The 27451-nt window shown below is 41.0% G+C and overlaps 1 protein-coding gene and 1 long non-coding RNA gene across 6 annotated transcripts in view; one reads left to right on the top strand and one right to left on the bottom strand.

Annotated features, from left to right (window-relative positions):
• The window catches only part of LOC309390961, a 31671-nt gene extending 25918 nt beyond the window's left edge, over positions 1–5753 (top strand). The window contains exons 2-3 of the long non-coding RNA XR_014175205.1: positions 2749–3623; positions 4411–5753. This is a non-coding gene — a long non-coding RNA (uncharacterized lncRNA). The remainder of the gene's footprint in view (positions 1–2748; positions 3624–4410) is intronic.
• The window catches only part of LOC309390954 (histidine--tRNA ligase, cytoplasmic-like), a 42111-nt gene that overhangs the window by 13551 nt on the left and 1109 nt on the right, over positions 1–27451 (bottom strand). For 4 of the 5 annotated variants that reach the window (XM_081950902.1, XM_081950901.1, XM_081950903.1 and 1 more), the window contains exons 2-12: positions 27168–27294; positions 26424–26507; positions 21940–22059; positions 11415–11510; positions 10542–10667; positions 10166–10273; positions 9978–10076; positions 8066–8159; positions 7700–7827; positions 7368–7610; positions 588–704 (exon numbers count right to left, since the gene is read on the bottom strand). In XM_081950902.1, coding sequence (XP_081807028.1) covers positions 588–704; positions 7368–7610; positions 7700–7827; positions 8066–8159; positions 9978–10076; positions 10166–10273; positions 10542–10667; positions 11415–11510; positions 21940–22059; positions 26424–26507; positions 27168–27269 — 1317 coding nt within the window. In that variant the 5' untranslated portion in view covers positions 27270–27294. The remainder of the gene's footprint in view (positions 1–587; positions 705–7367; positions 7611–7699; positions 7828–8065; positions 8160–9977; positions 10077–10165; positions 10274–10541; positions 10668–11414; positions 11511–21939; positions 22060–26423; positions 26508–27167; positions 27295–27451) is intronic. The other variant, XM_081950904.1, reaches the window with a different exon arrangement.

Here is a 27451-nt window from a genome sequence, read left to right as displayed (position 1 = left end):
TTCCCTGCTCCCTGGCCAGGCCTTGCAGCCCCCTTTTGCTACAGTACTGCATAAACTGCAGGACATTGGTGCTTGTGCATGGCTGAGTAGGGTGCCAGTGTGTGTGTGTGTTGAACACTACTGCATGGACTGCAACAGGGGGAATGGGTAAAAAAGGGAAGCCATCGCAAGCAATGGGCAAGCAACAGTGGGCAGGGGCTTCCCATTTTGACCTCTACCCACTGCCATTGCCTCTGTGCCTAGACGCCAGCCTAAAACTGAACCGGCAGTTTGGCTGTCCCCCCCTTGCCCCAGCACTGTTCGACCCCTCAGGCACCCTCCCCAGGTGTGCTCAAGCACCGATGCTGGTTCCCCCAGGCTTTGGCGCTCAAATTGGTTCATTGTTCCCAGCTTTGTCTGGCCTATCACAGGTGCCCCTTGACGTGAGCAATACTGAGCGGGCCAGGTCAAGTTGGCCATACCCATCCAATCACGTGACCATTCAGCCACACCCACCTGGCCCTTTCAGGGCAACCATAATGTTGACCCAGCACTCAATGAATTGAGTTTGACACCCCTGCACTAGAGTAATAACTTCTCAGTATTACCTTGATGCCAGCATTCCATAATTCCGATATTAACTTCATTCTGAATGTAAGGAAATTTTTCTGGGGAGTTGCCACCAATACTTGTGTCTCTGTTGTGCGGATCTTCTCCTTGGCCATCTCAGAGGAAAGAGGAAAAAAAATCAAAATTATAACCAGAACTAACTAAAATTTGCAAACAAGCTCTGCTTGAACTGGACTTAATTATTGTTGGAAATATACTTCAGACAGTTTCAGTTTCAGACATTTCCACTTATTTCCAAAATATGGATATTATAAACAGCTTGTTTATAGAGACAGTGCCTTATTTCTGTTATATAAAGCAGTTGATTCTTTTATTGATAGATGGAGAAATTAAAGCTTATCTTTCCTGTGTGGAACACTGCAGAATTAAAGCTGTGAGAATAAGGAAGATGACCTTGACAGAAATATGAAAGAACCAATATCCAGGCATGAAGGACTGAAATGTTCTTTAAATAATGGGAAGATAATTTTTGTAAATAACTCAAGTAAACACCTCCCTTATACTCAATGGACTATAAGAAAGAAGGAAAATAAAGCGCAATCGGACTCACAAGAGTCTGTTGTTATAGCCTACCTCAATAAAGTATAATTAGATCTAGATCTCGAGAAAAAAATCCAATTCTTGATTTTATAAAATAATAATTGAATGTGTTTTGCTCAATGTGATATGATTCACAGCAACAGCAAAAAAAGAATCCTATTAACTACAAAGAAACAATGTTGTTCTTGGGACATGATATAAGAAAAACTTCAAACATAAGCAAACACTGAAGAAATAATAAATTAATAACTGCAGATGAGAAAAGAAGGGTATTCTTTTTTCAATAAATGTTATTTATCGGGACTTAAAGTTTACAAATTTACATTAAATGTGAGTCTGAACATAAAACAAAAACAGAAAAGCTATGTTGGAATCACTCTTTCCCTCTTTGTAAGCAAAGGAAGCAACCTTCCAGCCAGCTAGAATGGGATGACGCAGTGGCCAGGTGGGCATGGCTGGGTGGTCGCAGCCAGGTTGCTGCAACTATATGGGGGTGATGGGGTGAATGTGGCTGGCTCAATGCCACTCACTTGGCGTGGCTGACTTGAAATGGCCTGGTGGATGTGGTTTGGTAGACATGGTGGGGTAGGTGCAGCTGGCTTCACCTTTCTGATTTGGGCTGGCTGGGCTGGCTGGGCTGGCTGGGCTGGCATGGAACAAGTCATACCAGCTAATTCAACTGGGGGCAACTCGGTGCCCCACAAGCTCCTTGCCTCTCCAAACTGCTGGCAGCCAAGCATATGTGCGCATGCACACACACGCACTGCATTCCAAGCTTGAAGTCGTTTATCCACATCTGAGCTGACAAGCTACCAATCATGCCTGGGCTTGGGGAGAAGGACCTCTCCTTCAACTATGGATAAAAGTCCTAAACTTGGAATGTTGTGTGTGTGTACACACCCATGTGCATACACTTGGCTGCCAGCAGTTTTGGAGGCAAGGAGCTTGTGGGGCACTTAGTTGTTCCCACATTGACTTAGATGGTACGACGTGTTCTGTGCCAACCTAGCCTTCTGAATTAGCAGGGCCAAGCCAGCTGCACCTTCCCAGCCATGCCCACCTGGCTGGACAGAGTCAGCTGCAACAAGTGAGTATCATCGAACTGGTCACATCGACCATGCCCACCCAGCCATGCCCACCTGCCCATTGTGAGTCATCATAGAACCCCAGCCAGCTTCCTCTTCCTTGTCTGGCTGCCCTGACTTTGATTTGGGCTTTCTTTGTGAGGGGGCGAGGAGAGGGGAAAATGATCCAAAGGATCTAACTCCCACCCCCTGCAAAGAAAGCAACTCTCCAGCTGGCACTAATTTTAAAGGGAAAGGTATTTCCCGCTTCCTCATCCAGAAACCCTCCAGCTGATTTGAGCACACACACGCGAACACACACACATGTCCTACCTTCCTTTGCAAAGAGTGGAACAATTTTTTTAATTGAAAAATTTAAACCCAAACAGCTTGTAAATTAATTTGGATGCAATGTAAATGTCTATAATGTTAGAATAAGAAATAAGACCTTTTTTTAAAGCTAACATTGGAATAGATTAGAAAAATGGGGATAATGTGTTCTAAGCCATCTTTTTTTTTTTTGTTATTTTAACAGGTGATTCAGTAATGGAATTTTTCAGCTATGACTGCTTACAACAATCTAATTTCTGCTCGGAAGGAAGAGCTGACGTCGCGGCGATACGATGTGCGATTTTGGAGCTCGAAGATCGTAGTAGATACTTTTGCCGCTAGACGGTCCTTTTGGACCTAAACCATCCCGAAGAGACGGTCACAGGGAAGAGTACACCCTGCTGATCTCAGGGATACCGCAAAGTCCCTGATTGATCCAGGAGAATCTCTTTTTGCCGGCGACAGCACAGCCATTGAAGCTGCTGAAGTTGGGACAGCTCCGGAATGGGAGGAAAACAGAAAGAGAAAGTGTATCCATCTGGTGAGGAAATCATATTATTATAAAAGAGACTACCCCCCAAAAAATTAAAGCTAAATAAATTTGAAAACAGAAGAGAACAAGCGGTGAAATTAAGCTACATTAGACAGTGTGTTATCCTTTTTAAAAAAATTTCTTTTACGAATGGAACTTTTGCAAATGTTTCCTATTCTTTAAATTGAATGGATTAGTTTTTCTTCTACTTTTTATATTCTTTTTTTTATACCTATGGATTAAAATCTTTTTCCTTATTTTTATAATGCTGGATTGGATGGGGTTTTTTTTGCTCCATTTGAGAATTTTGTTTTCTTTAAGCCTGGAATATAAAGAAGATATAAAAGGAATACAAAGAGGACTGTAATAACAGAGGGAAAGGAAGTAACACTGCCACCTGGAGGCTTGGAAATATTGTCTTTTCTTTTTTCTCTTTGATCATTTGACTTTGCATTTAAAGGTTCTTCAGCTTGTTTACAGAGAATGATAGTGAAAAGAGCATGGGTTGTTTATACAGGTGCTCTTCGGGAGCTTTCTTGGCAGCTGGAGTGGAGTGAAAACAGCATTTAGCGTTTAGCGTTTATATACCGCCCCCTCTCCCGAAAGGGACTCGGGGCGGTGTACAGTCCGTATTAAAATACAACAGATTAAAACGTAGAAATAACTATATAAATACATGTATAAGAGGAGGGTAAAATATGCCAAACTGTACAGCTAATAAATAAATCAATACAAAAGTTTAAGATATCAAGTTAAATTTAAAACAATATCCCTCTAAAAACCAGTAAGAATGTGTATGCCAGGAGGTAGACGTTAAAATTATGCCAAACCAGCCAGTCGGAACAGGTGTGTCTTCAGTTTCTGTCGGAAGGAGCGGAGGTCAGTAGTGGTTCTAATATCGGGGGGGAGGTCATTCCAGAGGGTTGGGCCCATCACAGAGAAGGCCCTACTCCTCGGTGTCGCCCGTTGGCATTGCCTCGTGGACGGCACCAGGAGAAGGCCCTCCCTGTGAGAGCGGATTGGCCACAGGGATGTATGTGGGAGGATGCGATCCCGCAGGTAACTAGGCCCTATGCCATGGAGCGCTTTAAAGATGGTGATCAGAACCTTGAAACGCACCCGAAAGACCACAGGTAGCCAGTGCAGCTCGCGCAGGAGAGGTGTTACGTGGGAGTACCTAGTACTCCCCATGACTACCCGCGCAGCTGCGTTCTGGACTAGCTGCAGTCTTCGGGCGCGTCCCAAGGGAAGCCCCATGTAGAGAGCGTTACAGTAGTCCAGGCGAGACGTCACCAGTGCATGAGTGACTGTGCGTAGGGCATCACGGTCCAGAAGGGGGCCGGAAAACAAAGCCTTGTCTTGAAAGATTATAAATGAAATTGCTTTAAATTTAATAAAAAGTTTTGAATGCTAGAGTGGCAGTGTTTACAAGTTGGAAGAATGGCGCAACATGAAAAAGAAACCTTAACATTGCAAAAGATTATGTTTGAAATTCAAAAATTATTAGAAGTAACAGAGAAAATTGAGAGATTGGAGAACATAGATTGTAGAACAGTGAAATTTGATGGAAAAATTGAGGATGTTCATCAAATGAAGAAAGTGGAGGTCAGAGTTCTAAAAACTGAAGGAAAAAATAAACAAAGAGACAAGAAAATTGTTGATACTGACAGTGAACTGAGCGTGGTTGGAAATGGAAAGAGTGGAATATGGAAAGGGGAGATAGATGGACTGGAGCTCTACCCCAGATTTCAAAGTATAGAAGAAGAAGAGAGAAGAATTGATGGAACTAAGGAGAGAAATCTTGTCAGAAGCACTAGTGATAACCAAAGATAAGCTGATCGAAGAAGCAGATGGAGGGTTTTGAGCTTATACAAGATATGCAATAAGCAGTAAGTTGCGAAGAGAAGTCCATACAAAACTTACTAAGGAAATAACCAGAATACTAATGCCACAAATGGCAAGAGACATAAGACTGCACTATTACTGGAAAGACACAGGTTGATGTAATGAAAGCTTATAATAAAAAAGTAAGTAAAATTTAGTTAAATTTAGAGCATTATGTATAAAATGAAGTCATAAAGGATATAGTTAAATAATTGATTGATAATGATAATAATGCATATATATGTATTGGTTTGATAAGAGGATATTTGATATAAATTGCAAATGGTGACTACGAAAGGAGGTTTAGAAACTCTGTTATTAAATATAACCAATTTTTATTTAGAACATGTTATAAAGATGTAATGTTACTGGATGATATTGGGAAGAGCTAATGAAATGCCATTATGTGGTTTTGCTTTAAATCTGGAATATTTTATATAAAAGGACGTAAAAACAATTATAGTCAAATGAATTTTGAGGTATGATGATAGTAATATATAAAAATATATTTGATTTAAAATATATGATTCGATATGAATTGTAGGTGATGACTGTGGAAGGGATGCACGGAAGTTTTTGTAACCAATCGACACACTTTCTACAATTTGTAATGGAAGATGGTTTTGTGCTTTGGTTTTTTGTGTGTTTTGTCTGTTTGTGTTTATTCAAAAATTTAAAAAAATCTTTATAAAAAATCTAATTTCTTTCAAGGAATTCTATAACTACGCAAGTCTTATTAAAATACTTAAGGAATCAAGGTCTCTAAAAAACAATCAAGAAAATGAAATTACATAAACCTCTTTAATGTGGCAGCAGAGTTGGAGCAGCACACATTCCCATGGGTGATCAGTCTTAATCTCTTTCATTCCATTATTCTTTTTCTAGGGCTTCTCTTAGCACTCACGTATTGATTAGCTATGGGCATCCTTGTTTAATGTCCATTCATTTAGTGATCATTCAAAGTTATAATAGCCCTAAACAAGGGGTACTTAAAACCGGAACTCATAGTTGTGGCTGTTGCATTGTCCCTGATGACACATGCTCTCAATTAGGGCCTACATTACATGACAGTTTTCTGCAATCATGCAATTGCTATTTGCGACCTTCATTACTGCCTTCTGACAAGAAAATAAAATAGGGAAGACAGCAGAGATCACAAATTGTAACCATATGACTATGGAAGGCTGCAGTTGCTCAGGATTCACCTAACAATGGCAACTGGGCTTGCCAGAACTGCTATTGTAAGTCAGCATATCTGTGTGATGTCACACTTTACGACTGCATCATTTAGAAGCAGAGTTCTCACTTTCAATTACGGATTGCCTGTAATACAGGGGATTGATCAGAGAGATTGAGAACAAGCAAGAGAGGACAGTTCTGATTCAAAATTGCATTGGTAAAGTTCTCTTACTGAACAGGTAGTCTGAGCTAGTACTGTTTCCCTGAAAATATGCCCTCCCCTGAAAATAAGCCCTCCCTGAAAATATTGCAATGCAGCAGCAGCCACGAGGTGACCATGCTCGCCGCCTCCTGCACATCAAAAATAATAAGACCTCCCTGAAAATAAGGCCAAGTGCTTATTTAGGGGGTGAAAAGAAAATAAGACCCTGTCTTATTTTGGGGAAAACATGGTAGTTGCTAAGAAAAAATGAAACAATAATACAATTCAAGATGCAATGATGGGTCATATTGAACTGAAAAGATTATGACCCAGACAAAAATCTATGATTCAACTTGGAAGAACCTGGCTCACTAAAGAGGCAGCTGGGAGCCTGTTGAAACTGCCTTTGGGAGAAGAGTGCCATCATTTCCTTTTTCTTCTATAAGACTAGACTCTCCTATCACTCTCTAGAGTTTTTCTCAACCTGAGCAACTTTAAGAAATGTGAATTTCAATTCCCAGAATTCCCAGCCAGAATGAAATGAGACCTCGACTATTTCAGATTGACTCTAGTCTTGTGATACCAATAGGATGTAATCTTTCCAACTGAGTCTTTTTGTGCAGGTGTTTTCCAGAGAAATTCTACAGAGCTGGTTTGCTGCCAGGAAGAGTGGAAAAGGCCTGACTACCTGTGGCTGGTCCCTGACCAAAGAGTCTTTGTTATACGCCATAGCCAGGTTCCAACCATTTTTTCAAAGCACAGAATAGGAAAGCAGGCAGGTGGCCAAACTCTGAAGAATATTAATATTAATGGGGAAGCTTCAATACTTGAAGAGTTGGGGCTGTGCTATCCCTCATCCCACCCCCACCCACCAACTAGAGTTTGGACAGTCCTTGCATCTCTCTATTATTTCCTATCCTATAAGGAAGTCTTTCACTTCCACACTTCTGCATTTGTATTCTAATCCCTATGCACAACCCTGAACTCTCATTTATTTAACATCTTCTAACAGATTAATAGACCTTACCTCATTATTCTGCTCTATGATAGAGAAGATCCTTTCAACACCAATGCTGAGACCAACGCAAGGTACTTTATGTCCTTTTGAATCAAACTTTGCTACAAGCTCATCATAGCGTCCACCTCCAGCCACACTGCTTACACTAAGAGACTCATTTAGGTGGCTATGCTTTTGGCACAATAAAACAGCCTCATAAATGACTCCAGTGTAATAAGCCAGACCACGAGACAGACTCAGATGTAAGGAGACCTGAGAAACAGGACAAGAGGGCTTTTAATAGGAAAATATTGGACTGCCACAGATCACTTATATTTACCTAATACCACATTCCAATTCACCTGATCTATGATGCCGAATAGAGTAAGGTATTCAAATAGCAATTTCATGTCCTCCAGCCCTTCCATAGCCAATGTGTTCTGTACCAGTTTTGGATCCTTGAGAAGCTGCTCAATGAGACATGGTCCCCCTATAGAAAAAATGCATTTAAAGATGGAAGATATACTTGCATTGTTTTCTATCACATTCAGTAAATCTTACAATTATAATACTAACACAACATTATTTCAACTTAAATTGAATCCAATGTTTGGAACACAAAACATAAAGAAGAGAGCACTTTGCACAAAATATCTGCAGAATCATAGTCAATCTTATTCCAACTAGAGATTATTAATACATTACAGAATGCTTATACTGATACTCACCATGAAGTTGAACATATTCACTAATACGATTGACACACTCAGGAGAAATACCATCCTCTAGGATCATTTCATTTTTCACTTCTTCCCATGAGATCTGTGGAAGAAGTGGGGGAGGAATGCATTATCTAGGTTAAATAATTCATCTTTTGGCTAATGCATTTCTTTGCTCAAAAAGCAGATAATTTAAACTGACAATTTTTCAATATGGATGACATACAGACATAGGGAATGGCAATTTAACAGGATCCAAGTGAAATAATTATTCTTTTTATTTCATGCATACCACATGAATGTGTAACATTTTCAGAGCTGATACTCAGGCTATTCCATGTTAATATGTGCCTGAATCCAAACAAATCCTGTCAATCCAGGCACACACTTGCTGAGTCTAGTAGTGCTAATTCACAAAAACTGCACTTCAAGCAAGTACTTCCATGGCTGCATTCCTTACCCCCCTTCCATATGGGGGGGGGGGTCATGGCAGGAACGAAGCGCCGGAGGCCTGGTAGGAAGAGGGAGGCTTGTGACGCTGGAGGCTGGGCAGGGACCAGGGGGCATGTTGGTGACTGGCAGGAGGCTTCAACGCCAGGTTTGGCAGAGGAGCCATCTGCCTCCTGCTAGCTGCCTCCTTGATTGTGACCACCTACCCCCCTGCTGATTATTTACCAATCACCTGCCCCTGTTTACCATCTGTGTGCGCCCGGTGGATCACCTCCTTGTCTTCCGTGACCCTACCGTTTTATTGACCATCTGCCCCCCCTGCTCATTACCAACAATAGACTATCTGCCCCTCGCCAACCACCACTGACCACCCACCAGCCCCCATTTATTTATTGACTATCTGACCAGCCTACCATCCCCCCCCCATCTAGGACTGTGGTCTACGGACTCTTGACAACCTCCTCCCACATTGGAGCCCTGGCTTTTTAAACTACACTGGACTAATGGCATACATGCCAGAACATCTTCAGCACAGATCTTAGGCCCTGCTGAATTTTAACATTACCATGTATCTGAGGTCAGACCTAATTTTACTGCGGGAGTCCCCCCTCTTGCAGGTGTGGCCCTCCGCCCTCTCGAGGGCCCACCTTGATGACGGATTTATTAATCTCGAGAGGTGGAGGAAGCGGAGACTCAGGGGGTTTTTAGTTAAATGTTTTTTAAATGTTTTAGTGGGGTCCATTTAGGCCGGCCAAGGGAGGGGTCAGTGCCAGGCGAACAGGTGTGGTCGGGAGGGAGGTGAGCGGAGCTGGGGAGGGGAGGGAGAATACTGTTCCTTTGGAGGGTCTTTTTAATATAAAAGGGCCGACCCTCTGGAATGACCTCCCCCCCGACATCAGAACTACTACCGATCTCCGCTCCTTCCGCAAGAAACTCAAGACCCACCTGTTCCAATTAGCTGGCCTGGCCCAACCGTAGTTTCAATTTTTAATCATCCTGGCCGGCATTTTAAATTTTAAGGAGTTGTCCTTTTAACCTGTTTTAATTTTTATTATCACTGTACAAACCCTATATTTAATTTGTTTTTAATAAGGGGTATTTAATATTGTCATTGTATATACGGTTTTATCTTTGTCTGTACACCGCCCCGAGTCCCCTCGGGGAGAGGGGGCGGTCTATAAATTCAATAAATGAAATGAAATGAAATATGCACAACCACAAATTCTCACACAAACATGTTACCTACACACTTCCATCACATATTCTGTTATTATTCTATCCCTCGTGTGCCCTCCCATTTCCATATACATATCCTATCTCTTACATGTTCCCTCGTGTACGCATGTTCTGCTACCTTTCGTATATATGATCAAATATACAAATTATTATACTCTTCCCCTCCTCTACTTGTACCAATTCACTTTATTGCCTCTCCTACAAGCCCACCAAGATCATACTGAAGATACTTAACCTTATCCAATTTGTCAAGAGTTGAGCAAATCCTTTCAAATTTGATTTCTGGAATACCACATATTGTAAAGATCCCTTGCAAAATGCGTCTATCATTGATCTGGGGGAAACAGCAGAAATAAAAAAGATTAAAAAATAAACGCATACACTGAATACATGCATACACAAGAAACAGCCAGTTTTTCTTACTTTGATAAGGAAATCTCCAACTTGCATGGCAGTTAAGATCTCATGCATGACTTTCAAACACTCTGCATCAGGAATCATAGGATCGTATTGGCCAGCAATGTCAAAATCCTAGAATACAGAAAGTAGCTTTTTAAAATCTCCAAATAAACCAGGTAGAGTAATTGAATAATTGAAGTACTCAATGATTAAATCCTATTTTCCTGAAGTGTGAAGTAACATATGTACCCCATCTCACAAAGCATTCGCTCATTTCCATATTTCAGACATGGAATTCTCTGCTTCTTTGACAAGTTCAATTTAAAGGTCAAAGAAAGAAGATAGCTCCTCTGCTTTTCTGTTTTGCCTCCCCAAAGTGGAAAAATCTGCAGATACTCACACACTGGATAAACTCCCTGAAGCGTCCTCTCTTTATGGATGGGCTATCACGCCTATAGACTTTTGCAATGTGGTAACGTTTACATCGTTTAATTTTGTTCATAGCTAAGAAACGAGCAAATGGCACCTAAAAACATAGTTAAGAAAACTTGCCTATAGCACAGAAAGTAAGCAAACAATGGGCAACCTTTTTCCACCTGAGAAATATTTTATTTTTTAACAAAATAACCCTCCCCCTCCCGCAAACTCCCAGACCTAGTTTTCAAGACTGCTAGAAATACATCCAGTGATATCACTATGGCTATATTTCCAGTCTTTTTGAGTGGCAGATTTAAGATGTAAAATAGGTGTATAAAATCTCATATAGGCTCATCTCATATAGATCATCTGTTTTAATGACCACAGCATTCACTTAATGAATGCATTTTTCATTTAATGACCACCGCAAAAAAATGTCCAAAAAAATCAGGTCATGTGATACCTCGACTTATGACCTTAACTCTTGGTTCAATTGAGGACTAACCATATGTAAAAAGAATTATCTATATCTTCTCAATGGTTTCAAAGACTTTTATAAAAGACGACACACTGCACTGGCTCATGAGGTTTATATTACAGAGTTTCACCCTAACACATTAAATTGTGAATGAGAATATTCTGGCTAACAGTGTAAATAAGAGCTCCAACCTGATATGCTCACCTTAAACAAATCAACTAGAAAGAAGAAGCTTCTTCTGAGTCTTTTTAAATTTTTGAACAGTCTTCAATTTCTGTTATGGGTCATGCAGCAATCTATTGTTATTCCACAATTCTGCCTGAGACAATCTATCTTTAAAAACGTATTTTTTGCAAGTTATAATTTTTGTTAGGATACCGTTAAGTCATATCGAAGAGAGAGCATCTCTCCTCCTTGATCTTCCAGATCATAAATCAACTTTGCCTCTTCACCATAGTTCTCTTGCAAGAGTTCCTTAAATGAAGGAAAAGAAAAGAAGGAAAAACATATTTTGTCATTTGTAATTCTGTTTCAATCTCATGTATAATTTCATTAAAAGTTTTAAGTAAGAAGATGAAAGCTAACCCAAACTAATTGAAAGTAAGAAAAAAGAAATATCAAAGAAAAAAAAAGATGCAAGTAAAGAAAAAAAAGGAGAACTAGAAAAGAAAGGAAAAAGTATAAAGTAGCTTCCAATATTCTTCACAGCAGTTATAAATACAAATATATTTTAACTTCTCTCCAAAGTTATATTACTCCTCTTTCTATACTCTATCCTGTCTAATTATAAAAACTGTAAGTTCCAAGTTCATTTTTTCATTTTTACAAAAAGTCCATTAGAGACTTCCAGTTGGCAATAAATGTAGATTTCTTTTTCCTAATCAAATAAATTAATTTATCCATTTCAGGAAAATGTTAACTTTACCAGCCATTCCTCCATAATAGGCAGTATTGAATCCACTGACGTGTGGTGAGGTTTATGGCTGGTGAGGCACTGACGTCATCACAATCTTTTCATTAAAATGCCATTGTCATACAGGGGGTTTTAATAAAAGGATTCGTGCCGTTTTGTCCCGTCCTTACGCGTCTCGAAGGGGTGGCGGGCAAGAGCGTATCACCGAGGACCATATGCAGTGACCACCAGTGGCCAACAACAACAAAAAAAGAGATTTGGGGGGGAGCAAGGAGCCGAGGAGTTCCTTTTTTTGTTTTCCACAAGGGAGGACAGTCCCTCCGAGGGGGGGGGGGAGGTGAGAGAGAGAGAGATGATGATGACAATTAAGTATCAAAAACCTTTTGACTTTTACAATATAATACGTTGTCCAAAATTATAAATAATCTTATTTTCAGATGCATTTTTTGCCATCTGTTATTTTCTTTTTAAAAAATCAGACTTGCTTCCAATTTGTGCCTTCTGGCAAACTGCAGTTTTCTTGGCAAGAGATCTAGCTTGCTATTGCTTTCGTGATAGGTCTGAGAAAGTAAGTTTCTTTCTTTCTTTTCTCTTCCTTTCTTTCCTACTGATTTGTTTCCCTCTTTTTTTCTCTCTCTCTCCCTTCAGCTCTCTTTCATTTCTCTCTCCCTCTCCCCCTTCTCTAATTTGTTTCCCTCTCTTTTCCCTCTCCTATTCTCTCCTTCCAGCTCTCTTTCATTTCTCTCTATCTCTCTCTCTTTTTCCCCTTTCTCCTTCATATCTTTCTTGCACGTGCAAGCAAAATATCCCAGGATCACAGTGGTGGGGACAGCAACTCCTTCCGCTGCGCTGCGGAGAAGAGTCACGCTGTGCAGGAGACTCCTTAGCATTAGACTCAGGTCAGCGCAAGCCACGGTCCCAACATAGGGGACCCCGGCTTGCGCTGACCTGAGTCTTGCTCTGAGGAGTCTCCTGGAAGAGGATCCCCAACTTAAGGTGACAAAGAGTCCTACCAAGGGGGAGGCCTCGGAGGAGGAAAAGGGCAAACAACCTCTGGAAGAGGATCCCCAACTTAAGGTGACAAAGAGTTCTACCAAAGAGGAGGCCTTGGAGGAGGGAAATGCCGAAGAACAAACGGGTGTACCAATCGCCACGGTGGTAAAGAGAGGGCCCCAGATGCCACCACGGGTCATCTGGGCCAACAAGCTCTGGAAAGGATCCCCAATTTAAGGTGACAAAGAGTCCTACCAAGGGGGAGGCCTCGGAGGAGGAAAAGGACAAACAATCTCCGGAGGAGGATCCCCAACTTAAGGTGACAAAGAGTCCTACCAAGGGGGAGGCCTCGGAGGGGGAAAAGCCCAAACAAACTCTGGAAGAGGATCCCCAACTTAAGGTGATGAAAAGTCCTACCAAGGGGGAGGCCTCGGAGGAGGAAAAGGGCCAGCCATGGATGATTGAATCCAAGAGCCCAGAACCTGCAGCAGAGAGCCCTAACCGGCCATGGGAAGAAGTCACAATGGACTTCATTGTGGAACTCCCAGACAGCAGTGGGAACAGAGTAATCTGGACAGTTATTGATTTGTTTTCCAAGGAGGCGCACTTCATTGCTTGCTCAGGATTGCCATCCACAAAGAAATTAGCAAAAATGTTTGTAAAACACATTTATTGCCTGCACGAATTGCCCAAGAGGATCATTTCAGACCGCGGAGTCCAGTTCACAGCCAAGTTCTGGAGAGAGGTCCTGAGATCCATTGGGTCCACACAAGAACTGAGCTCAGATTTCATCCCAGCATGAACTGCGCAGCAGAGAGAGCCAATGCAGTGGTGGAACAATACATCCAGTGTTTTGTGGACTATTAGCAAGACAATTGGTCGGACTTGCTATCCTTTGCCGAAGTGGCGTACAACGATGCGGTCCACAGCAGCACAGGATTAACGAGGTTCTAGATTACCAGTGGCATGGAAATTGTTGCCATTCCTGAGTTGCCTAGAGAACCTCCCTACTCCATGTCTTTGAATGAATGGATGGACATGCTAAAGAAAGGATGGGAGAATACGAAGAAGGCTCTAGCAGTTGCGGCAGAAGCCTACAAGAAGCAAGCTGATAAACCTCGCTCGCTCCAAACCCATTTCCGTGTGGGGGACAAAGTTTTTGGATCTACCAAATACATAAGATTAAGAATGCCTAGCAAGGAATTTGGTCCAAAATTTCTAGGTCCATTCCCAATAGTAAGGATAGTTAACCCAGTTACAGTTCAACTTAGTCTACCCAGAAGTCTAGGGAAAATTGACCCAGAATTTCATTGTAGCTTGTTGAAACCAGTAATTGGGTCTTGCATAAGAGCATCCACCCAAGCTTCCTCTCCTCCTGTAGTGATAGAAGGGGAAACACAAACTGAGGTGGGAAAAATCGTAGACTCCAGGCTGAATACTTAGTGCACTGGAAGGGTTACCCTTTGTCTGAAGCTACTTGGGTGAACAGTGGGAACCTAAAAGTGGAGAAGTTAGTAAAGCAATTCCATGAGAAGTTTCCCGATAAGTCAAAGGGTCCCCTTGGGGGGAGGAGAGGTGGTTAATTTTGTTATGTTAACTTTTATGTTATTGTCTTTTCAGGAAACGTTTTTCTTCTGAGGAGAGGCCGCCTGCCAGGCTTGTAGTTATGTTCCTTTTAGGATCTTTGGCCTGCCACACTTTCTATTAATTTCCTATGCTGTTTCATTAGTGTAGTTGGGAGGGGGGGATAGAAAGGAGTAGAATTGTGGAAAGTATTGTTGTCATTTTTTCTAGAAGCTCAAGGTCATCTTTTGTCTCCGCACCTCGACACCTGACCGGAAGCAGAGGGGTATAGATGCCAGCGTGGAAAAAGAAGATTGGACCATGTGATGGATTATGGGTGTGGGGATAGGATCATGAACTTTCAACTGGGTGGAATCCCAGGAAGCAAATCAGATTTGGGATTTCATAGCACAATGCCAACATGTCTGTCTTATTAAATTGGATTTTTAAGGATAGCTTTGCCTTGAATTCTTATTTAATTCTGCATGATATTTTGAACGCTGACATTCACATTTAAATAACCTTCCCTGGTTTTTATTTCTAATTGTTTAGCCATTAATCCTAAAAGGAAAAGTTCTGGCTTCAAATAAATATTAACTTTAAGATCCTCTGTATCAAAGTATGCATTTGGATCCAGAATTTTCAGCTCCTTTACATCTTCTCCAAGCATGGTGAAATATCCCTGTCAATTCTTCATAATGGGGCAGAGCCTTCCTACCTAAGCTTGACAGTAACACCGTATAATCCTATGTAAGAGGAATATTGAAACAGGAAAATCAATTTACAGAAACAAACAAAAGCGAAATTCTTCACATTCTAACAGATGTGAAATCTAGAAGGTGCAAAATAATTGACTATAATAAGATTGCTCTTATCAGGATGGGGGTAAAAATTATCTAACCACTGTAGAAGAACCTCACAGTAAATCTTATGTTCTATTTTCCAAGAGGATTTATTTAAGAAAATTTATGTGGTTTCCCAACTCAGGTATTCTCAGGTATTCTGGGTGGCTTACAAAGCTAAAAATCCAATATAAAAAAAACAGTAAAAAGCAATAGTTTCCCCTCACCCCCCACCCCCAGGCAGGAGAAATAGATGGCAGGTTAAAAGAAAGGAGATGCCGTGTGACATAGTTTCTCACCATACTAAGTATGAAGGAGTTTCTCAATGAAGCATCTGCTAGCAACTCTGAGCAGGTAAAATTCTAAACAAGACAGTAGATATATGCATAGCATTTATACTACCAGGCACAGTGATTTGCAAAGCACACAGACATACACTGATAGCTCATGCAGCATCTTGGCCCAGTAGCCAAAAGCCAGCAGAGTTAGAGCCATCTGGAACTTAGAGGTCATGCTGTTCCACAGGATAAGTGCAGCTTCAGAGTCCAGCAAGACAGCAAGGACCATGCCAACCCAGTTTTATCTTTTTGAACCAGCCTAAATAATTAAGTCAAAGGGTTTCCTCATATACTCTTCTCCTTTGCTATGAAGTGGTTTATAATTATCAATTGAAGCCTTAAATTGCATCCAGAAGCTAACCAATAATCAGTGAAGCATGCAAACTATTGATATTGCACAGCATACTGAGATAACTCTATAACTACCTATGCTGTTGCATTCTGGATAAGCTATAGCTTGAGTGGTCTTCAGGAACAGACCCATATTCAATATGTTTCACTCATCCAGGTTAGATATAATTAATGCCTGAGTGACTGTGACCAGAGCCAAGTCAGGAAGTGCCAAAACAGATGAATCTCTACTAAGATAGATTTATGCCAAGCTTCTCAAAAACATGGGTTATCACCTTCTCCTTGAGCTGGAGGCTTAAATCCAGGAGAAATTCACCAGAAGCATCATCTAGAAATAGTGATGGAAGATTTCTGGGAACAAAGCACAGTTACTTGGTCTTGCCCAAGTTAAGCCAGTCTATTCTTCCCCATCCAGATTATCGTATCTTCAGAAACTGAGTCAGAATTTTAATGGCATCACTTGAATGACCAGGAGCTGAGATACAGCTAGATATCAGCATACTGATACGCTAGTACTAGATCTCCACTTGTCCCAACAGTGACTGGAATTGGTCCTAAATACAGGAAGAATACCATTATAACAACTGTACTTCCCATCCTAACAAGCTGATCTAGAAGGATAGCACAAATACTAGTGAAAGCTGCTGAAAAGTCAAAAAGGGCCAGGTTTGATGAACTGCCCTCATCCCTACCCACTGTAGGTCATCAAGTGCAATCATCTCATTACTATGGTATACAAAGTCCAAATCAGAGCAAATTCTAGATAAAATCAGATTTTATCAGTCAGATGTCTAGAATAATCCTCACAGCAGCTTTTATAATGTTCCTGTAATCCTTTTGTTCCAGCCCAGGTCATCCTAAGGCTTCTGGCCGGCACAATAAGAGCAGAAAAATAATTACATTTTGCTCTTCTCATTGCCACAGTATAATCCTTAGTGTAAGCTCTTACCCATGTCCAGATGGACTCACTCCTAGTTTTCCTCCAGCACTGCTCCAGGCATCTCCTTTGTTGCTTCATTTCCCATGGTTTTTTGTGAAAAGCAGGGACTATTTCAAGATTCAAAACCGAAAGGAACCATATGCAAAATTCAATATAAAGCTAGTTGTCAGTCTCATTCTTAAGAGAACTACACCTCAAAGAAATTTCTTCAGGTTTCCTCAGAAACCCAGAAGAGTCTTATCAGGTATCTGTGGTGGATTAAACAAGTAGGTCCAGACTCCCTGAAATGGACAGCAATACTAGAGAACTCCAGACAACCGATAAGATGGTCATGACAAGGGACAGATGTTGATCCTGACCAGCTCATATTGGCACTCTGCTGACATAAAAGCCAGGTCTAACATGTGACATTTGGTGGGTGTTAAGCCCTCAATGATCTGGATCAGGCACCTGGTAGCCATTATTTCCCAAGACAATCTTGAGTTCCTTATAACTATAGTCATGTTTCCCAGCACCATTTTGCAGCTCTGTGAACATCTGTTTTGTGTTGATATAATCAGGCAGCAAGAACAGTATACTCTTTCCTCTTTTTTGTCTAAATTTAGAATATTATATATTAGAGGGATTAAACTGATTGTTCTAATTATATTAGAGAGAAAATGGCCAAAATGTTTATTTCTTTTAGAAATTAGAAATAATTTAGAAAAAAATTATTTCTCTAAGAAATGAGTTGCTACCTTAGTAAAACTATAATTTAGCATCAAGTTACAACTTGGAAGAAAATGAAGATGAATTATAGTAGGATACTAGAATGAGGTGCTTCTAATTATGGGATCCAGCCACAGGTAGAGCCATCATACTTGTTACTTTGTTGGAATTTTTGGAAATTATAATTATTAATACAGAGCCTAGTACAATCTCATTAATTTTTGGTTACAATTCTTTTTCCTGTGTGTCTGGCTGTACTGGTACTCACAAGACCATTTTAAAGCAACTTGACTATAAAAAGCTAATAGCAAACTCTATTAGCAAAATCTTGCTAACGTCTCTCTATTCTGTTTTGAAAAAGCCAGGAGTCACCTTAAGCAACATACATAGGATACTGATTTCCAAATGAATCCCTCTACATCAGTGGTTCTTAACCTGTGATCCGCAGACATTTGGTGTGTGTGTGTGTGTCAGTGTTGCCAAAGAAGGTCTGAGAAGGCTTGAAATGATTTAAATCTTGAGTTACATCTTGATGGTCTGTGGCTACAAAAGGTATTTAAATGGGGTCCGTGGTGAAGAAAAGGTTGAGAATCATTGCTCTATATCACATTATGCCCACGTGGAAAGAGCTTCATGGAATCCTTTAGTCACATGCTCCTCTTTCGCTCTCTTTACAGGGAATTGGGTGATATTAATCTCATTTGGAAGAAATATCCTGGCAGAGAGTACTGTACCATACTTTTTACAACCATGTAAAGTCAACAGCGGTATTAAGAACCATCATCACTATCATTAACAAATGAGTAAAGGCTTCAAGGTTCAAGCACTCCTCTAATTTTCTGGAAAACCCAAGAACTCATTATCGTTGCTGATGTCAGAGTTTAGGAAGCTCAGTTGCTCACAATCACTTTCTTCACTATCTTCATAAATTATATCTTCTTCAGTTCCATCTAAGGCATTGCTAATGCCACATTTTTTGAAGGATCGTGTAACAATTTTGTCCTTCGCTGAATTCCATGTTTTCACCCATTCACAAACCTGAGTGATAGTGGGCTCCTCATTAGTCCAGTGGATGCCAAATCATGATTACCAGCAGCCATCCATTTGTTTCACTCTTCTCGCATGTAGACTTTGAATGGTTTGTTGATGGAAACATCAAGAGGTTGCAACTGGTGGTAAGACCCCCAGGAATAACAGCTAGATGAGTCTTCACTTCTTTGAATCTTTTCTTAGTGTTGTCACTAATACGTGCTCTAATAAAGCTGTTTTTTTCAGAAGCCCTCCAGGATATTTGGACCACATTTTTTCAATCCATACTTTCATTCCATCTGCGTCCACCCATCCTTTCTCATGGACATGCACAACACCTCCTCTTGGAATCACTTCTTTTGGGAAGGTTCTCATTTTGAATATTAACATTGGTGGCAATTTGGTGCCGTCTGTACAGCAGGACAACACAACCGTGTAATGTGTTTCCTCATGTCCTGTGGTTTTCATAGTTATGCTTTTGGCACCTTTTACATCAATAGTCCGATTTGATGGCACATCAAAGTTAGTGGGAGTTCATCCATATTCCTAATCTGGTCAATCTCAAAATTATTTCTCTTTTTGGAGTCTATTACAAAAGTATGAAAAGACAGAACTTCATACTCTTTTGGCATTTTTGCACAATTTTAGTTTTGGTGCGCATAGCAAGGCCATATCGCCTCATAAATCTGAAGCACCATGATGGTGATCCAGTAAAATCCTAAATGCCTTTCTCTGTAGCAATGCGTTTGGCTTCATACATCACCATTTTTGTGGTGACTGCGAAGCCACTGTTCCGGTGATCTGTGATCCAGTCTCTTATGTCCTTCTCTAGCTGTGGCCACTTTGCAGGAAGCCCACGAAAGTTGTGCTTGCTTTTATCTTTTGCAGCTTATCCACCTGTTTCCTCCACTCTCTTATCATTTTTTCAGTTGGAGGTGGTCCAAAATGTTTCTCCCCTGCTCTGTTTCCATGTTCATCAGCATATTTCATGACTTCCAGCTTGAAAGAGATTTTATATTCCTGTCTTTTTGGCTTTGACATTTTTCTGCAAGAAAGAACAATAATGTGTCCTTTATAACAATACAGTGCACTGTAGCTGAAATCACATTCATACATACACATTAGATCATTATACCCTTGCCCTAAACTATGGTAACCATAGTGAGCTGAGAATTTTAGGACATTGGTGATTCTTTTCCCCCCTAACCCTAACCAGCAAATAGGCAATAAGCCTTAATCTTAACCCTTACCCCTTGCACAGAGGCAATAAGCCTTAATCCTAAACCCAACCTGCAAACAGGCAATAAGCCTTAAATCCTAAACCTAACCCAGGGGTCTTCAAATTTGACAGCTTTAAGACTTGTGGACTTCAACTCCCAGAATTCCTCTTCCAGTCATGTTACCTCCCTCAGGAATTCTGGGACTTAAAGTCCACAAGTTTTAAAGCTGTCATGTTTGAAGACCCTTGCAACTCCTAACCAGTGTTTACCTGTCAGGTGGCTCAAGAGGTGGTGGCAAGCTCTCCGGGCAGTGGACAGCAGACAGCAGCGGCTTTGGCTTCTCCCGGGAACAGGTGAGGCAGGCTCCCCGGGCAGCGGCAGGACAGCAGCAGTCGCTTTGGCTTCACCCAGGAGCAGGTGAGGCATACTCCTCGGGCAGTGGCTGGGTGGCAGCAGTGGCTTTGGTTTCGCCCAGGAGCAGGTGAGGCAGGTTCCCCGGGCAGTGGCAGGCAGCGGCTGGGCGGCAGTAGTGGTTTTGGCATTGCCCGGGAGCAGGTGAAGCAGGCTCCCCAGGCAGCGGCTTTGGCTTCACCCAGAAGCAGGTGAGGTAGGTTCCTTGGGCAGCGGCAGGGCGGCAGCAGCAGATTTGGCTTCACCCAGGAGCAGGTGAGGCTGGCTCTTCGGGCAACAGTGGGGCGGCTCGGGTGGCATCCGGGCGGTAGGTCAGAGCAGGTCTGGCAGGAAGTCGAAATCCGGTGTGGCAGGGCTCTTCGGCTAATGCCTCAACTGGCAGTTTGCCTCAATTTATAGGAAACAGTTCCCCAGAATCGTTTGAAGTTCACCTTTCTGATTGGCGGTTGGATCAGCCTTCCAGAATACTGCCATTCAGCTGCATGTTGCCATCCATTGTCGCCATTGCCACTATTGCCGTCACCACACCAACTCCTTCCCCCCTCCCCCCAGATATGACTGAGTATAAGACACACCCAGATTTTCACCCTCTTTTTTGGGGGGAAAAGGTGCATCTTATACTCTGACAAATACGGTAGTTCTTGACTTACAACCACAATTGGGACCAACATCTCGGTTGTTGAGCAAAGTGGTTATTAAACAAGATGCCCATGTTACTGCATTGCTCTATGACTGCCATCTTGGCAGTTCTGACTGTAGTTGTTAAGTGATCTCCTGGGTTGTTAAGCAGATGGAACAAAAGAGGTAGTTGGCTCACAAATGTTCCTGTAGAAGAGATACTATTGCACAGTGATCTGTTTGAAATACATGGTTGTAGTTACTATTTTTATTGCAAAACACACAATATAGCTGTACCCTCATTGTAAGAATGTTTTATAAAATCATAAATTGATATTAAACATTTTATTATGACTTTATCTTTAGGAATAAAATTTATTTGGTTTGCATTCATCTTTTTTTAGTTCTTTAACACCTCATGTTGTAAACTTAAAAAGGATAAATTTGTCTTAAGGTATGCTGGAAATATCTCCTAGTATTATTCTAATCAACTTGATGAATTTCATGTACTCCCAACATTATGATTCTGCTTGTAAAATACATTTTGATGAAAATGGGGGACACTAGAAATTACAGTGTTAGGGACCACTGCAACAAAGAAAATTGAAATTGGATTGGTTATGTGATTGGGCTGCTTTACAACTGGCACAATTTATGACTGTAACAGGTAGGCAGGCTCCAATACAGTCATAACACAAGGTCTAACTGTATAAGGACACTACAGAACAAATACATTTCCATTATAGAAATTATCCTAATCTCCAGTTCTAAGCTTCATTATTTAAAACAAAGTAGCAGCATAACCAATGAATTCAACAATAAAAACAAAACAAAACCATCCTTTTCTCCTCACCCATCGCCATGTTCAACCATGCATATAGTTTAATTAATTACAATTAAGAAAGTTGGTTTAGTCCAAAGAAATAGGCTAAAAAACCTTATCAGCAACAGCAAAATTATTACTGACTTACTCTCACCTTTAGCTCAAACACAGGAGTATCTATTGTTACTGCTCCATGACGCTTGAAACAACTAATTATGGTGCTGAAGATTTTTTCACGGATAGCCATTTGCTTTGGGCTAAAATCCCTGGTACCCTAGGAGTTCAAGACAAGGCAAAGAGGTTAGAACAGGGCTGTCAAACTTAATTTCATTTAGGGCCGCATTAGCATTATGGTTGCCCTCAGGGGGCCGGGGAGAGCGTGGCCAGGTGGTCATGGTTGACTGGGTGGGTGTGACCAGTTCAACATCGCTCGCGTTGGGGGCCGCCTATGGGGGACTGGGCAGCAGTGGTGGGATTCAAAAATTACTACCAGTTCTGTGGGTGTGGCTTGGTGGATGTAGCAGGGGAAGGATACTGTAAAATCTCCATTCCCACCCCACTCCAGGGGAAGAATACTGTAAAATCTCCATTTCCTCCAAATCAGCTGGGACTCAGGAGGCAGAAAATAGATGGGGGCAGGACCAATCATAGGTGGCATTTACCGGTTCTCCAGAACTGGTCAGAACCTGCTGAATACCACCTCTGCTGGGAAGACCTGTGGGGGATGCTGGTGTCTCTGGCAGAAGGGGGTGGACCAGGGTTGGTGCTGGGGCCTGAGCCACCAGAGGAGCAAAGACAGATGGTGGGGTTGCGGCAAGGCTGCCCAACTGGTCACCGTCATTGCCAGTCCCTGCGTGCTCGGCCCCATGCCATCACAGGTGGGATAGTGAGCGGAAGGCTTGTCCCGTGTATGTAGCAGAAATGGAAAACGAGGTTGGCAGGCAAGGGCACCACCCCGCCCCAGCGGCACTGACAGCAGGTGGAGGTAGAGGCACAAGCAAAAACAGACAGTGGGACAGAGCAGGTGAATGGTTACTGCCCGGCGGGCGAGATCACATGCCTCCCCCCCGGTGCCTCCGCCTGCTGCTTGGAGGGCTGACCTGTCGCAGCCTCCGGCCTCCATCTGTGCTGCGTAAGCTGAAGAGCCCCAGAGTGCAGCAGTTGAGGGGTCAGTAGGCTTCTGACATTGTCAGCCCCTGCATGCTCATTGCCTCCTATCTGCACAACGGGGGAGCATCCGGCTCGGATAGGCTATGATCAGGGCAGCAGGGGCCGGTCCCTTGCTGTCTCTGGGGCAGCACAGTGGGCCAAATCAGGGTTCATCACGGGCCGTATTCAGCCCACAGGCCTTGTGTTTGATATGTCTAGATTAGAACATGAACATGTTTGGAAGAGAGGATAAAACTGAAAGTGTGTGTGCATGTATTTATACGTACGTATGTATGTGTGTGTGTGTTGTTTGTGCTGATAAATAAATAAAGGGAGACTAGTATAGATCTATTTCAAGCTATTTAGCTCTCATCAGCTAGCCATACCCTTACTGGGATTCGAACCTGGGCTGTATTACATATTAGGCAGATGTATTAGCCACTAAGCCACAGGCTCTCCTCCTTATCAGCTAAACCAGGGAAATAGGTATGTATTTGTGTTACAAACCCTGGTATGCCCAAATATGGGAGGGAACTCACTACTCCCTCTTTCTGTCTATCGGCTCACTGCAGGAGACCATCCAGGCAGAAAACCCATATTTTTAATGTTGCCTTTTTATATTTGTGTTGTGTTTTGTAACCATGTCAACCATGACCACTTGTGTTTCGGCAGCACATATACTAAAATTGGAACAGTACAGAGAAGATTAGCATGGCCCCTGCGCAAGAATGACACGAAATTCGTGAAGCGTTCCATATTTTTGCAAAGACAATCTCAATCTTACACGGGAAAAGACCTGAATACAACAAAACCAGCATACCTACACCCGTGAAAATCTACGAAAACATATATATATATGTTTGTATGTATGTATGTATGTATGTATGTATATGTATATGATGTATATGTGTTACCGTGAAAGACCGAAATTGGTGAATGTCGACTTTCACCGGTGAATATCAACACATACCAAATACGTCGGTGAAAGATCGAATATTTCATTACATTATTTTACATTCGGACCCTCACCGGTATATGTCGACAATCACAGATATGCTCTGGTGGAGGTCGAAAAGAGAGGAGCCGAGGTGTCGAGAGGAGCCGACAAAGAGGCGACTGGCTGTCTCCCGCCAAATCCTTTGTTCTGCTGGGAGTCAGTCAGCTTTGTCCGTGTTATGCAACGTTTGATGGTGCGAGCAACGTTTTCTTAATTTTTTTACGACACCCTAATTTATAATCAATGGATACTGCAGTGAATCGTGATCTTTTTATTGAAAAGTTAAATGCATTAATTGCGGGGGAACGAGAAGACAATTGTTTTTATTTTTCTCAAGAAAAGTACTCTAAAATACTTTCTGAAGTGGTTTCTGCTAAAACTAAGTGCAATACACCTTTGGATTACAGACGATTAAAACGTTTTGATGTTTTAAAAATTAATGATGAAGAGAAGTTAATTGTACCATTAAAACAAGGAGAAACGAATATACAGTATTATGTTACCAATGAGGAATTGTTCAGTATACTATATGAAACTCACACCAGAATAGGTCACGGAGGAAGAACACATATGCTTAAAGAATTGCGAGTTAAATACAAAAATATTACATATGAAGTTGTAATGTTGTATTTAAATTTATGCAAACAGTGTCAAATGAAACACAGTGCACCTAAGAAAGGTATTGTTGTGAAACCAATGGTCAGTTCTGAGTTAAACTCAAGATGTCAAGTTGATCTGATAGATCTGCAGTCAAACAGCGATGGCGAATATAAGTTCATAATGGTTTATCAAGATCATTTAACTAAGTTTGTCCAGCTACGACCTTTGAAAACTAAGAGAGCTGAAGAAGTAGCGTATCACGTTCTTTCAATATTTTTAACATTTGGTGCTCCAGCAATATTGCAATCAGATAATGGTAGAGAATTCAGTAATCAAGTCATATCCGAACTATGCGCTATGTGGAAAGATGTTAAGATAGTTCATGGAAAGCCACGTCACAGTCAAACACAAGGCTCAGTTGAAAGGGCCAATCAGGATATACAGAATATGCTATCTGCATGGATGAACGATAACGATACAAATAAATGGTCAGATGGTTTACCCTTTGTTCAATTTGCCAAGAACACTACATACCACGAAGGAATACGCCAAAGTCCTTATGAAGCCATGTTTGGCGTTAAGGCAAAAAGAGGCATAGCATCGTCTTTTTTGCCTAGCGAACAAATCGCAAATATTGAAACCGAAGAACTCGAAGAAATTGCCAATACTTGTGAAACCGAAAAACAGCTTGAAGAAACTGTTAATACTTCTGAAAAAAATTTGAGCGGTGGTCATACGGAAAACCATATTTCAAGGAAAAATATTGAAGAGGACCTGCATTCTACTACATTTCCACATCAAGTTCTAACTGGAAAACACGAGTTAATTTCAATAAAAAGAGCGGCCGCGAAAGAGAATCTTCTACTGCAAGCAAACAAAATGTTACGCACCTCACAAAAACAATTTCCTCCTGCTCAAATTGGCGATAGTGTACGAATACAAGTCCCTGATGTCGACCGTGGTCGTACCGATAGCCGAAATGTGTTAGCGGTTGTTGTTGGAATAGAAGACTCCGACTTCTATAAACTGGCAAATAAAAATGGTACCCTCAAGCAGCTTTACACACGTAACCAGTTCGTAATTTGTAAAGAAAAGTTACTTTCCATAAATGAGATTTCGGTTCAAGAAATTTCGCTGAGAGAAGCAGCTGTAGCTAATTCGAGAAGCGGCGGGCAAGGCTATACACGCTGTCATTGCAAAAGGAAGTGTTCCACAAATAAATGCAGTTGCAAAAGCAAGGGACTTCTGTGTAATTCAAAGTGTCATAATAGTTTCAGTTGTTGCAATAAATAAGTTTTTAATCACATAATTGAATAAGTTTTTTATTAATATTATTTTCTTTTCTTATTTAAAATGTACTGTTTGTTTTAAGTTCTTGGTCACTCCTCTCGCAAAGAGAGGCGAAAAAGTTACGTCACCCTTGTGATATTTTATCGCCACTGAAATACTGAGAAGAAAATATAAATCTCCGACATGTCCAACATTCACCATTAGTACTTGGTGAATGTCGACATTGGCCGGTGTAAGTCATAAATAAGGGTATTTAGCAAATATTTCGGACATACACCAAGCAACTATGTGAATGTTGATATTCACCGGTGAATGTCGACATTCTACAGATTTCGGTCTTTCACTGTAACATATGTATATCTCTGTGTATCTATGTATATACACAATCACACATGCATGTATGTATATATCTGTGTGTGTGTGTGTGTGTATACACATACAAACACACATCTATCTTTCTAACTATACATACATACATACATACATACATACATACATACACACACACACAATAAAAAGTATGTGGAAAGGTGCAAGTTCACTGTTCAGTGCTAACTCCAAGAAACCCAATAACATAGTAAATTACCACCATGCGGCATTACCTTGGGAACTTTGAGAATCAGGTTTCCTTTTGAGGTACCAGCATTCTGCTGGTGTGATAGCTGTTTTTCTGCATTTTCAGTAACCTGGGAAAGAGCAGAGTAATACAAACATGATAAAGAAAACAAATAGCCTTGATCCTCTAGTTCTTGTTATTGTCATAAAATTCAACTTGTAAAATACAGAATGAAAGAACCTGCACTTTCAATGATTATTCTGATTCTGTGTGGTATTTTGATTAAGTTTAGGATTGGCATGGGTACAGAGATGGGAGACAGTTTCTTGTTGTCCATAAGCTAGGCAAACTCATTGCATGAATTTCTCTCAGCTATTATCTCAGAGCCTACTCAGGAGAAAATCTCTTCCATTATTTTTTTTACAGTGCTAAGGTATGTATTAATAAAATTGGCATATGATATTATACTTAACTTAAATATTGTTAACAAGCCCTCCTAAACATATTGAAGTAGTTTTGTAATACTGAGATGATTGTCCACCTAGCCCAGGCTTATTTGATTTAAAAACTCCACATGTAATCTAGCAAAGTGATTTTTTCCCAATCTAGCATCTTTTAAATTGAAAGTAATACATAAAACATTGTTCATTATTTAGCATCTACAGATTAAGAAAGGGCTGCATATAATAGTGGATGAAGGATAGATAAAAATATATAAATTAATTCTAGAATTCTAAGTACATAAACAAACTATACTAAGGAGAATTAAGTGCTGCTAAATGAGACACACCTGATTTGGAAGATGACTGGAAAACAAACGTAGGATACTAAACTGTACAGGCAAGTGCTGTGTTCGAAAGGAAGCAGTTCTTAAAACAGTGATCCAGTGCATGTTGGAAAGTTTAGATAATTATTATCTACATAGAAGACATGCAAAGAAAATGGAGAAAAGGAGAGAAAAAAATAGATAAATCCCTTAATGAAGAAATCATATTGGACTAATTTTTAGTACTACAGCAAAGATGCAACATAATTACAGAGCAAAATAAAGCCTGGGAGACAACATTTGCATTC

Source organism: Natrix helvetica (assembly GCF_964273705.1).
Source record: "Natrix helvetica genome assembly, chromosome: 4".
Classification (NCBI taxonomy): Eukaryota; Metazoa; Chordata; class Lepidosauria; order Squamata; family Natricidae; genus Natrix; species Natrix helvetica.
Note: the sequence above shows the minus strand (reverse complement) of the source record. Positions and strands in the feature narration are given on the sequence as shown.